This window comes from Typopeltis vanoorti, chromosome 15 (assembly GCF_054136105.1).
Source record: "Typopeltis vanoorti isolate ZY-2024b chromosome 15, IOZ_Tvanoo_1.0, whole genome shotgun sequence".
Lineage (NCBI taxonomy): Eukaryota > Metazoa > Arthropoda > Arachnida > Uropygi > Thelyphonidae > Typopeltis > Typopeltis vanoorti.
Window position 1 is genome coordinate 76,680,350 of NC_143563.1, and position 12,816 is coordinate 76,693,165.

General features: G+C 35.1%; 1 protein-coding gene across 2 annotated transcripts in view; it reads right to left on the reverse strand.

Moving 5' to 3' along the window:
• The window catches only part of LOC150098908 (stAR-related lipid transfer protein 3-like), a 201,737-nt gene that overhangs the window by 163,922 nt on the left and 24,999 nt on the right, over positions 1–12,816 (reverse strand). For both annotated transcript variants that reach the window (XM_090405028.1, XM_090405027.1), the window contains exon 3: positions 10,554–10,631. In XM_090405028.1, coding sequence (XP_090261154.1) covers positions 10,554–10,631 — 78 coding nt within the window. The remainder of the gene's footprint in view (positions 1–10,553; positions 10,632–12,816) is intronic.

Here is a 12,816-nt window from a genome sequence, read left to right on the forward strand (position 1 = left end):
CAAAGGATGGTCTAATATGAATAAATTAAACAAAATATGGAAAAATAACAGCACTTCAAAAAGCCTCAAGCTAAAACTCTATAAAACCATTATTATACCCACAATGTATAGAGCTGAGACAATGACACTTCATCAGAAAGAAATACAGAAAATCAGAGCATTTCAAATGAAATGCTTAAGAATAATAAACAATACTCACTGGTCAGAACACAAAACAAATGAGCAAGTCAAACACAAATTAAACTATAGAGAAGATATCATAGCTATAATTAGGATGGTTTTGACACCTCCAGAGAATGTTCTTTCAAAGATTATCAAATATAGTCTTCAATGGAATCAATGGAGGAAGACGACCCAGAGGCAACTGAAAAGAACTTGGCTTGTCTTTGAAGGAAATGTCACAATTATCGAGTTAGAAGATAGAACCAGGCGACAAAGATTTGTTCATAGGGGACTCAACCCATCATCTGACAGATCAGAAAGAAGAAGAAAACACAAAAATAATCCAAGAAGTTATATACTTGGTTTCATCCTTTATCGAAGTGTAAAGTCACTTCGCAACTTGGGCTACTTGTATATAGAGGCTGATGACTTCACATCAACTGTCATAGTATATCTCATACTACAATGCACATATCCTTACGGACATGTATAATGCTATACATTATGGGAAAGGCCATACCCAGACTGTTTCGCCCTTTATTGAGGTCTCATCAGTGGCAGCCAGACCTAGAAATGATACCGAGGGTGAAGTAATGAAGAAGTCATATTTCCATATACAAGTAGTCAAAAGGTGTCAGACCTTATTACTAAAATACTCTGGATTAGAGATAGATGCTGGAAATTTTTCCACTTCATTGAGACCTCAATAAAGGTTGAAACTGGTCTGAGTAGTGGCCTTTCTCATAGTGCATAGCATTATGGGATACTAATGCAACTGATGCGAGGTCATCAGCTTCTATATACAAGTAGCACAAGTCATGAAGTAACTTCACGTGCAACCTTTGTTTGCTTACACTTGGATAAAGGATGAAACCAAGAATATAACCTCTTGGCTTCTTTAGTTTATAGTATAATCAAGTGGAAAAACTTTCAACACCTATCTCTAATCCAGAGTATTTTAGTAATAAGGTGCAACTTCTTTTGACTACTTGTATATGAAAATATGATTTCTGCATTATTTCAACCTTGGTATCACTTCTAGAACTGGCTCCTGCAAATGAGACCTCAATAAAGGTCGAAACCAGTCTGAGTAGTAGCCTTCCCATAATGCATAGCATTATACATGTCCATAAGGACATTTACATTGCATTATAGAATACTAAGGCAATTAATGTGAAATCCACCTATATACTACTTGTATATACAGGGTGTTCGGGATAAATTTGACAGTTTCGTAAGGAAAAAGAAAATCTTCTTTGTATCTATTAAATTTAATGAATTGACAAAAAAACATTACAGGCAGAGTTAATTACAATACTATCAACAAGATTTACTCAAAATAACCACCATTAGCATCGATCACAGCTTCAATTCTGCTTCGGAACCTCGAACAAGCTGATGCTACAGTCTCCCTGGGAAGGGCCGCAAAAACTGTTTTAATTTTATCCATTAACTGGGCTTTTGTATTACTGGAAGTGCGATTGGTGTCTTTTTCAACTGCACCCCATACAAAATAATCCATGGGGTTAAGGTCTGGGGAGTTTGGAGGCCAAACATTTGGACTGGTGAAGTCGTAGAAATTTTCAGACAACCATTTTTGACTTTTCCCAGAGGTGTGGCAAGGGGCCGAATCCTGCTGCCATACATACGGCCTACCATTGGCTACCCTTGTTATCCAGGGCTTGACTACAGTTAGCAACTCCACGAACAAAGCCCGAATTCCAATGCCAGGGTTCTTCAACACCTGTTCCTGCAGAATTTGCGAGGAATTCTGCTGTACGAACGCAATCAGATCGTCTGCTAGGGATCTTTCTTCTTGCTACATCCTCGTAGTCACCATTGCAAGTCTCTAGTTCATGCCTGATTGTTTTTACTATATTCAGGGAGCATTGGGCAGCAGTCGTAATATCCTTATTTTGATGGCGGGCACGAATCATCATGATACAAGTTATTCTCTTCCATGATTCAGGTGGGTTCCAGCTATCCATCCTTTCTGACATCTTGTATATGAATGAAGAAGGGTCCAAACTTTTAAATGAAGAGAAGTGTGTGTTAATACATGTAACTTACGGAAAAATATAATTAATTATAAATATGTCAAATTTATCCCGAACACCCTGTATAGTCATGAAGTGACTTCACATGAAATTAAACTTGGTTATACTATGAAGGATGAAATCAAGAATATAACCTCTTGGCTTCTTTAATTTATAGTATAACCAAGTGGTAAAACTCAACAACTTGATGAAAACTTGATAATTATCCAAGGCATCATGTTTTGGAATGTACTAGAGGTTTATGAGTGCTAGATTTATTAAGTGTATCAGAGAAACGTGTGGGCAAGCAAAATAGAGTAAAATTCATCCAACTTCCATTTGATTTTCTGGACTAGGTATGCAGTCTGCTATTACACTGAAGCCTTGCAATTTCTCAGGTCATGACACTGCTCCAAGCAATCTCCTAAGTTTGTTGTACTTACAAGTCTTGCATTTCCACATATACCTCTTAACTGAAATCTCCACATTTAGCTACCTTCCAATTCAAGACCATATGATCATTTTCACCAATTGATGGAAATTTTGCCATCTTCGTTATAGACAATTTCTCCGATATAATTAGTAAATCTAGCACTTTTAAACTTCTAGTACATTCCAAAGCATGCTGTCTCAGGTAATTATTGCTTAGCAACTGTATAAATTCTATTTCCTTCCTCCCATCTGTCCTTTCCTCTTTCCAATCTATGTTCCCATAGTTGAAGTTTCCCATAATAATTACCTGGCCACCACTCATTTGAGTTTATTTGCTGATGTATACTGTACACATCATCCTTCACATCCCCTGGCCTATAGCAGTAACGAAATACATTTGGTCCTGCTGACCTCTTTCTCACACCAGATAACCTGAAATGCATTGTTTTCACTAGTCTCCGGCTGAACTCCTACTTCCTTTGGCTGTAGTTCATTGGCTATAATCAACAATATATCTCCCCAACCAATTATTTTCTCTCTATCCTGCTGAAAATATTATATACCCTTCACATTCTATCCTACTAACTTTATCCTCTTCTGTCAGTCACATCTCACTAATGCAAATAAACCTTCGGCTAAGATGAATTAGCCAATGCCAAAAACTTCTCCCTCTTGTTCTGACCAGCAGCACTAACTTCGGCATTTTTTTACATTCTTAGACTTAACTGCTTCACTTGTATCTGTGTACTCACTCAACACCTTCCCTCCTAAAGGCTCTAGGTCCCCTGATTTTGGACATCCAATCTCACTTCATTCAACAGTTTTTCCAGACTCTGAACATTAAATTGATTAAAATGCAAACCTTGTGTAAGTCCTTTCATTCATCACTCTCACTCCACATCATTCCTCCTGTATAACCTATGCACTGACTGATTCGCTATCATGGACATCCTCCTCAACTGTCATACCATGGCAACAGACTATCTTAACTCTCTCACTCTCTTCTTTACTACCTCTCTCATACAATACTATCTCCTTACAAATCATTCATTCCAGCCAAAAAAATTAACTCTTTCATTTTAGCCTTTTACTTTCTAACAGCCTTGCTAACATTGTTAATCTTTACACCAGGGAAGCACAATTTTGTTACTCTCTCATCAAGACACCTCTTATAACAGAATTGCCATAGAATGCTTTCTCTCTCTCTCTTTAATTTTTCTTAGTCAAGCATTCCTTTCTCTTTTCTCACATTTCTATCCTAACTCTCTCACTCTTTTCTTTACTACCTCCCTCATACTATACTTGTCTCCTTTCAAATAATTTGTTCCAGCCAAAACAATTTACTCTTTTGTATCCTTTAGCATTCTCAGCTGAACCAATCACCAGATGTTTCTGCATTCGCTGTAGCTCCATCCTGTGTAGCACTCTGAATTACCACTTATCTCCCTCATTATGGCCAACTCTTTATTCTTCACATCTATCATACTACTATTCTTTTTATCATAACTTTTTATTCTCTTTCTCTCTCAATCTTTTCACTTTTACCTCTCTCTCAATTCTGTCTTCTGCTACACTGTTGCATACATTTTCATGCATATTCCCTGTTATAATAATAATAATGAAGATATCAGAAAGGACCCTGGAACATTCACAAAACAAGTGGTTGATGTAACAGGATTGAGATGCTGCATCCAAATCTTTTCTCAAAATCATCAAAATCAAGATGACTTAACAAAGGAAAAGAGCCAAAGAAAACCAAAATTAAGGTGAATCAATGCAGTTTGCAGTGTTATAGGAGACAAATGTAAGATTTGACAGTATTAGAAACAGACAAATAACAAATCAATTTGGAAGAAAACTGTTGATAAGGATAAAGTATAATAAAGTAATAATAAAGATAAAAATTATGTGGTACTATCTTAGATGGAATTAAAATATGATGAGAAACTGATCGTTTTGTATTTTTGTATTTTGGTTTAACCAATAGGAATACAATTTGGTCGGCTAAATCCCAAATTGCCAGCCCATCAAAGGTGAGGAGTGGACATTAGGTCAGAAGACCTGGTCGGTTCTCCGCATTCCTTTAAAGGCTATGTGGAGGTCTCCTCTCAGTTATACAGTTTTGACCCTTAAGAATTAATAAAATGAGTAGCAGTCATAGTATTCAACACAAAATACGAGGCTCATCTTCTTGAATGGCAAGCAGTGTCAAGTAGAGTGATGTGGGCAAATATGAGAATGGGGAACTGGACAATGAGACTTATTTGTGCCTATGGTTCCACAGAAAGTTCTACTAAGGTAGAAGTGGAGGAACGTTTTGAGGCTCTAGAGAAAGCTATGGACACAATGAAAAAGGAAAAGTTGGTCCTTGTTGGGGATCTAAATAGCAGAGTAGGAAGTGATTGTCAGACATACAAAAATGTTTTGGGAAAATTTGAAGAAAAGAGCAAAGCTAATAATAATGGCAAATATCTGTTGGATTTCTGCTCAGGACATGGACTGGTTATTACTAACACCATGTTCCAACATAAAAATGTGCACAAATTCACATGGAGAGAAGAAGCTAGGAATAAGAAAAGTCTCATTGACTATGTTATCGTTGATAGTGATGTTTTCTCCCTGGTGCAGGACACCAGAGTGTACAGAGGATTTGAAATTGGAAGTGATCACTATTTAGTCTTGAGCATAATAAAATTGAATTTCATATTGAAAAGAATCACATATAAGAAAGTTTTAAAGCGAATAACAGTTGAGCAGCTCTCAGATGTGAACTGTAGACTAAAATACATAAAGATTATTGAAGGAAAAATGAAAGAGTTTGAGAACAGGAACCAAAGCTTGGAGATTCAGTGGAAAGCCTTGAAGGAAACCCTGATTGATTCAGCTAGAGAGGCATGTGTTGAAGTTGTCTGCAAGGATACAAAAATTAGAACTCCATGGTGGACACAGGAAGTTAAAGAGGCAGTGAAGGAAAAGAAGAAAGCATATCAAAAGTTAATGGCAAATAAGTCAGCTTGTGCTCTTAGAGAATACAGAGACAAATGTAAGAAAACTAAAGTGTGTAAAACTAGCTAAACAAAAGTCATGGGAGGACTTTGGCAAGAACATAGAAAATAAATAACAAAAAGGTAGCAAAATATTCTGGAGGTTGTTGAAGAAGCTTAGGAATGGAGGAAAGAGTGCTGTAAAAGGAGTTAGGGATGATAAAGGTGACATGAAAACAGGAGAAAAAGATATCCTTGAAGTATGGAGTAATTACTTAGAAAAACTGCTAAATGAAACAAGCAGTGATGACAGCACAGTGATAAAAACACTGACTAGGCATGCAGTCAGGAATACATATCCATACTTGAAGTAAAAAAGCCATCAAAAGCTTGAAAGGTGGAAAGACAGCCTGAGTAGATGATATTCGACCAGAAATGCTGAAGTATGGTGGTATAAAAGTCTTACAGTGGCTGCGCTGCATAGTTCAGAATGCTTGTATAGAGGGACGAATTCCAGATGATTGGTGTAGAGCTCTCATAGTACCCATATATAAAAAGGGAAATAAAACTGAATGTGAGAATTACAGAGGTATTTCCCTACTGAGTGTTCCAGGCAAGATCTATGCAAGTATACTTTAGAAACGGTTGAGAAGAACTGTGGAAGAAAAGCTTGGTGAAGAACAAGCTGGATTCAGGTCAAATAGAGGCTGTCAGGATCAGATCTTCACTTTACGACAAATAATGTTGAAATCATGGGAATATAACAAAGATCTGCATTTAAGTTTTGTCGATTTGGAAAAGGCATATGACAGGGTGCCAAGAGAGAAGCTATTCAATACGCTACAGTTATATGGTGTCAATGGAGCATTATATCAAGCAATACTTAGTCTTTATTTGAGTTGTAAGTCAGCAGTTAGAAATGAAGTACAGGAAGATGGTTTAATGTTAAATCTGGTGTGAGACAAGGATGTACATTATCCCCTCTGTTATTCATTATCTATATGGATCACATTATGAAGGAAAGTGGTATTAAACATGATATTAAAATTGGAGATGTTAATGTCAGCTCTTTGCTTTATGCGGACAATGTTATACTTCTAAATAAATCCACTACAAGTCTGCAAGATTCTCTGACTAAATTGAATAACTGTTACAATAGATATGGTATGAAGGTCAGCAATAAAAAGACAAAGGCAATGAAAATAGGCAGAATCATTGAAAATGTCAACTGTGTTGTAAATGGAGAACCTGTGGAACAAGTAAAACTTTTCAGCTACTTAGGCACGAATTTTATACAACAGAATCAACAATGCTGGTATGGTAAAAAGTCAACTGAATAAATTCATATGGAATAGGAGAGAAATTAGTCAGAACACTAAATTAGCTGTATACAAGACAGTGTTCAAACCAGTTTTAAATTATGGATCTGAGAGCTGTGTCAGAAGTAAAACACTTGACCAAAGACTAGAGACCGCAGATATGAGAGTCCTGAGAAAGATTAGAGGCGTGAATAGATGGCATCAATGGCAATATCATATTAAAAATGAGAATATTAGGAAAGAACTTGACATTGTTAGCATCCAGGAATGTGTTAGCAGAGCTAATCTCAGGTGCTATGGTCACTTAAACAGAATGGACGAGGAAAGATTAGCAAAACAAGTGTGCTCTGCCAAGTTGGTAGAAAAACGACCCAGAGGAAGACCAAGATATAGGTGGATTGATACGGTACAAAGTGCCTTAGACGATAGAAATACAAGATCTGGTAATGTTGGAGTCTTGACGAGTAACAGACTGATTTGGAGGAAAATTGTAGATAGGATGTTAGTAATGATGTAAATGTTTCATGTAGTACTATCATATCCTGTACAACCCTTGAGGGTACATGGGAGGAATTTGATGATGATGATGAGAAACTGATTTAGTAAGTTTACAGGTGAATGGTGTATGGATGTTGACCACTTTATGCATGCTTTTACATGTTTAGAGGAAAGTGGAAAAATGAGGTGCCAATTCTTTTTTTGTATGCAGAAAAAGCATAAGACAGAAATAGAACATCTATGAGAAAGTGACTGAAATGAGTGTGAGAAAGAGGTTTTCCAATAATCAATTACTTTCTTATGGATAACATCAAGCATTTTTTAGAATAGATTTTGATGCATCACCTCAAATGTGAAAAAATATTAGAAGATTGTGAAATTATATGATTTATATAGTGTTTGGAGTTGTTTATGTGAGAATTAATAATTTGAACAGAAGATGACACCAAGTTTTTAAAAGCTGAGGAAACGATGTGATATCCTTGTGGCAGTGAAGGCTAGAGATAAAAGTCAACCCAAAAAAGAGAGATACAATCTTGGGGATGAGTATTTTCAAAAGGTAAGAGAAAGTAAAGTGAATCTTTAATGAAAATTAGCTATTATTTAGATATTGGTCAAGTGTAGGTGAATAACTAATTTAATTACCAACTAGTTTTGCCAGCTTATGCTGTCAGCTTCTTCAGGGTACAATCATGAAAGCAAAGAAACAAAAATTACAAGCTATACGTTAACTGAAAATTCTATTTCAATAACAAAATAGTAGTGCACGTGAAACAATACGCATGTTGTGGATATTGATTTACTTGTTGAGATGCATTTTGTAGTTTGCACTGAAATTCATTTCCTGTGTGTTTAGTGATCTGATTAAAGTTTATATATCTGGCAGAATCAAACCCTGATTCCTGTTGAGTTTGACCACAAGGATTAATGAAAATTAATCTTTGTGGTCGAGAATTAACAATTTTTAAAGTGAATCTTTCTTATAAGAAATAAGAACAGGAATGTGTTTTGGTAGCATTAATACCAAATTTTTCCAGCATGGCAAGGAGAGCAGTGTTTAAAATTGGATTATGAAGCTCTTGAAGCATGGATCACTGAAACACCATAATGTCTGTCAAATAAAGAAAAGCAGAGTGTACTGTCATATACAAAACAATGGATATAATTTCAGGTTAGAGGTCATTAATATATAGCAGGAAAAGTGTCAATAAAAGTACAGATCCTTGGGGCACTACAGCAGTGATGAGGAAATCTGGAGAGATGAAACCATCCAACATGTAGTGAACAAACAGAGAAAATTAGTGGTCCAACTACAAAATAGTAGCATGGCAAGTAGGCCTCTATACCAAATCCAATCAAATAGCATGGAAATGCTAGAAACAATCAACACAAGTTTCTTGAAACTTTTCGCTGGCTTTTGTTCAAAAGGTGGATAAGTCTGCTTAATCTGCTTTGGAGATGAATTTCAGATTCTATACTGATTAGTAATTAAATGAAGGACCTCCAGATAGACACTGACCATTAATGATCTTCTCCGCTGTTGTGAGAAGCGAGGTTAGGGCAATAGGATAATAGTTTGATGTCAATCTCTTTTTTTTTTTTTCATGGATTGGTTGGATGGGGTTTTTAGGGTTGCTTCCGTGCTGCTGAGTAGATGCCAGACATACAGTATGATAGCTTGTATACACAATACAAGATAGGTGTTAATTCTAGAGCACAAAAATGCTGAGCCCAACTGGAAGAGGATCAGGAGAAACTAACTATGAAGAATTGTTCTGATGTCTTTCTAATGAAAAGGCAGAGTTTTGCAGAGAGCTGTTCTTAGTGTACAGTGAGAAATAATGTGCTTTAGTTTTATATGGCATTTCAGTACAAGAGTTGGAGAAGACTGATAGCAAGCATCTTTTAATTAAACCACCCAAAATCTGCTGAGTTTTACTAGATGTCTTACCAATCTGATTCCAATCATTACTCCAGAAATTTTTCATGGCTATCTTTTTTTTCCCCCCCAAGTTACCGACCTTTGGTTAGGTAACCTATAATACATTTAGTACCATGGATGGGTAAAGGATAGGTAATCTAGAAACACCAAGGCCAAAAGATAGAACATCAAGTTACTTCAAGACTCCAATAAGCAGAGTGTGAGAAAAGAAATTCATCTTCCACCTAAAAATAATGATAGGATACTTCGTATTGTTAACTAGAATATAATTAACTGAATTACTGTAAATAAAAATTGTTGAGTAGGGCTTTATCAATATTTAAACAAAATTATTTTGATACAAGATCTGGAGCTCTAATAAAGCAGAAAATATTAAGTTTTTTTTAATATACAGAAAAGAGTAAAGACCTGAAGAAGAAATACCAACCCTTTACAATAATCATAATGATGGAGGAAAAACTCATGTAAAATACTTTATTATCAGAGAATTTTTGCTTAAGTATCATAGGCATTGTCAGTACAAGATCACAAAATGGCAATTAAACATTAACAGACAATTTTAAAAATCACCACCTAAGTAGCTAATGTAAGATAACTAAAAAAGGAAAGTAAATTTTCTAACTTATTTTTAAAAAAAAGTATATATATTTATAGAATATAAAGTTAAGAAAGATTAGATGATTTAAAAAGTACCATCACCCACAAAAGGTAAGGAGACCATTGGATCTGTTTAAGTTAGGAGAGTGAAGTAAAGTTTCACATGTTTCTTTATAAAGTTATTCTATGAGGAACTGACTTTTATTGCAAATACTGTATGCCAACTCACAGTATTTCATTAATGAAACAAATACCAACCCTTTCTATATGATTCTTACAGTGCAAATACTGTCAAACACAAATCTTTTATTATACAGACAAATAATGTATGTTTATCTTTTACATAAAATTATCAAAAGATGAAATCATTAAAAATCTATCAATGGTATTTTGAAAACAGTATTGTGGTACATTGTATTTACATCTGATGAAGCATACTATGAAAAAAAACAGTAAATGCAAGCATATGGAGGCATTTAATAATATAACACCGATTCCTTTTAACGTAGTAATACTTTAAAAATCTATTAAATTACTTAATTATGATGAATCACTAAAATTACCAAACATAATGATTACTTACTGCTACAATCCACCAATGAGATATCCTAAATACTGCATATCCCAAAATGAGCAATATAAATCGCACTGCTGAAGTTATCTATTGCAAATATAACAATTATACTGCAATTACTTTTCTTTCAACATAATTTAAACAATCAGATTCTTTTCCAAAATTAAAAAAATGAATAAACATATATTAAATAATTATTATAATTATATATGCTAAAATCAAAACTTACTGAATGGGGTTTGCATTCAAATAACTATCCAATGATAAATATTTTTGGAGACTACATAATCGAGAAAAAATTTGATAGTTTCTGAAGTGATAAAGGGATGGTAAAACATTGCTGCATATACAACAAAATGTATTTGGACTAACCAAAAGGTGTTTGGATAAGAGAAACTGTTGAAAGTTTATTTTCCACTTGGTTAGAGTATAATAAATTTAGTTTAATCCTTTATCCAAGTGTGAGCAAACAAAGTTTGCGCCTGAAAGTATCTTCAGGACTGGGTTAAGGTGATACAACACCAGGGCAACTCGTTGCAAAGGTGGAGCAAGCTACCAACACTCCTATCTTAGTATCTCCTATAATGCAAAACACATCTCCTTGCGGATATGTCTAATGTTATGCATTAAGGGAAGGGCCACTACCCAGACCACTAACCAAGTGGAAAATAAACTTTCAACATCTTTCTCTAAATCCAGAGTAATTTATTAAAAAAGGGTGGCACACCAATTGGCAATTCCTATAGGTGGAGAATACCTGCTAATGCTTCTGCCTGATATCTCGACTTGGGCCTGGCTCCCACTGAAGAGACCTCAATAAAGGTCGAAACCGGTCTGGGTAGTGGCCCTTCCCTTAATGCATAACATTAGACATATCCGCAAGGAGATGTGTTTTGCATTATAGGAGATACTAAGATAGGAGTGTTGGTAGCTTGCTCCACCTTTGCAACGAGTTGCCCTGGTGTTGTATCACCTTAACCCAGTCCTGAAGATACTTTCAGGTGCAAACTTTGTTTGCTCACACTTGGATAAAGGATTAAACTAAATTTATTAAAGAGAAACTGTTGATGACATAATATATAAGAAATTTTAATGGCATTTCAAATGTAATGGATAGAAGGTCCAGAGATAACTCAAAATAAAGATGCCATACCCAAACAGAAACAATACTTGATTTGGACAAAGTAGTGGGGTTGTAGTTTTAATATTAATAAATGCAAGGCATTGCAATTTGGAGTGCAGAAATATAAGGCTCTGTACTATATTGATGGTGCTGCTGTACTGCAGGAAGTCCATGAGATTCAAGATGTGGGAGTGATGATTGATAGTAGATTGAAGTTTAGAGGGCATGTTGAAGTGTTGCAAAGAATGTACACCATAGCACCACTATGATAAGAAGTAGTACTCTAACATGTAGGAATAAGATAGTGGCTCATCTAGAAATTGAGACATAACAGAAGAATTCATCCTAAAATATTAATACCAGAATCACTTAAGTTTAATGTTTTTATTTGTAAAATTTGACCAAGTTTCATGGTCATTGTCGATACACTTACAGGAAAACTTTAAAAAGAACACCAATTTAATTGAAAGCACATGATATCATTGTGCAATATGGGCTGCAGGTGAATAGCTCCATCTGCATTAATAAGATAATCAAAATAAATTACAATAAATTAATTTAGTTAATTACTTTTAAATATAAGAAAAATTTAATTACAATTAAGGAACACGTGAAAGGTGAGTATTAGTTGATATAACAACGGTTAGTACACCAAATTTAGCAGCTCGCGTGACAATGTGTGCATGTAGCGAGATGATTCAGTTATTATTGTGAACATGCGTTACATAGTTTTTAGCATACTGTAGTTCCGCTAAACTTAATGAATTAATCAGATTTTTCCATATATCTTTTAATACTGCTCCTTGGTTTTGGTTGAGGTTGTTTCCTGTTCGTAGGACTACTGCTTCTTCTTCGAATATTCTGGATCTGTAATCATCCTCTATATATAGCATTTAGCTGTTTTCCCAATCTATTGTGTGGTTAGAAGTTGAGAAGTGATGTGCCAAGCCTGAGGTATCCGCTCTGTTGTGATTAACATTCTCAACATGTTCCTTCTGTCTAATTTCCAGGCTTCTTGAAGTTTGGCCAATGTAGGAAAGTCCACAAGTGCATGGTATTCTATAAACACCTGCATATTTGGAAAATGGAATGCTATCTTTAGGTGATCTTAAAAATTGTCTAACAGAAGGAACACGTTGAGAATGTTAA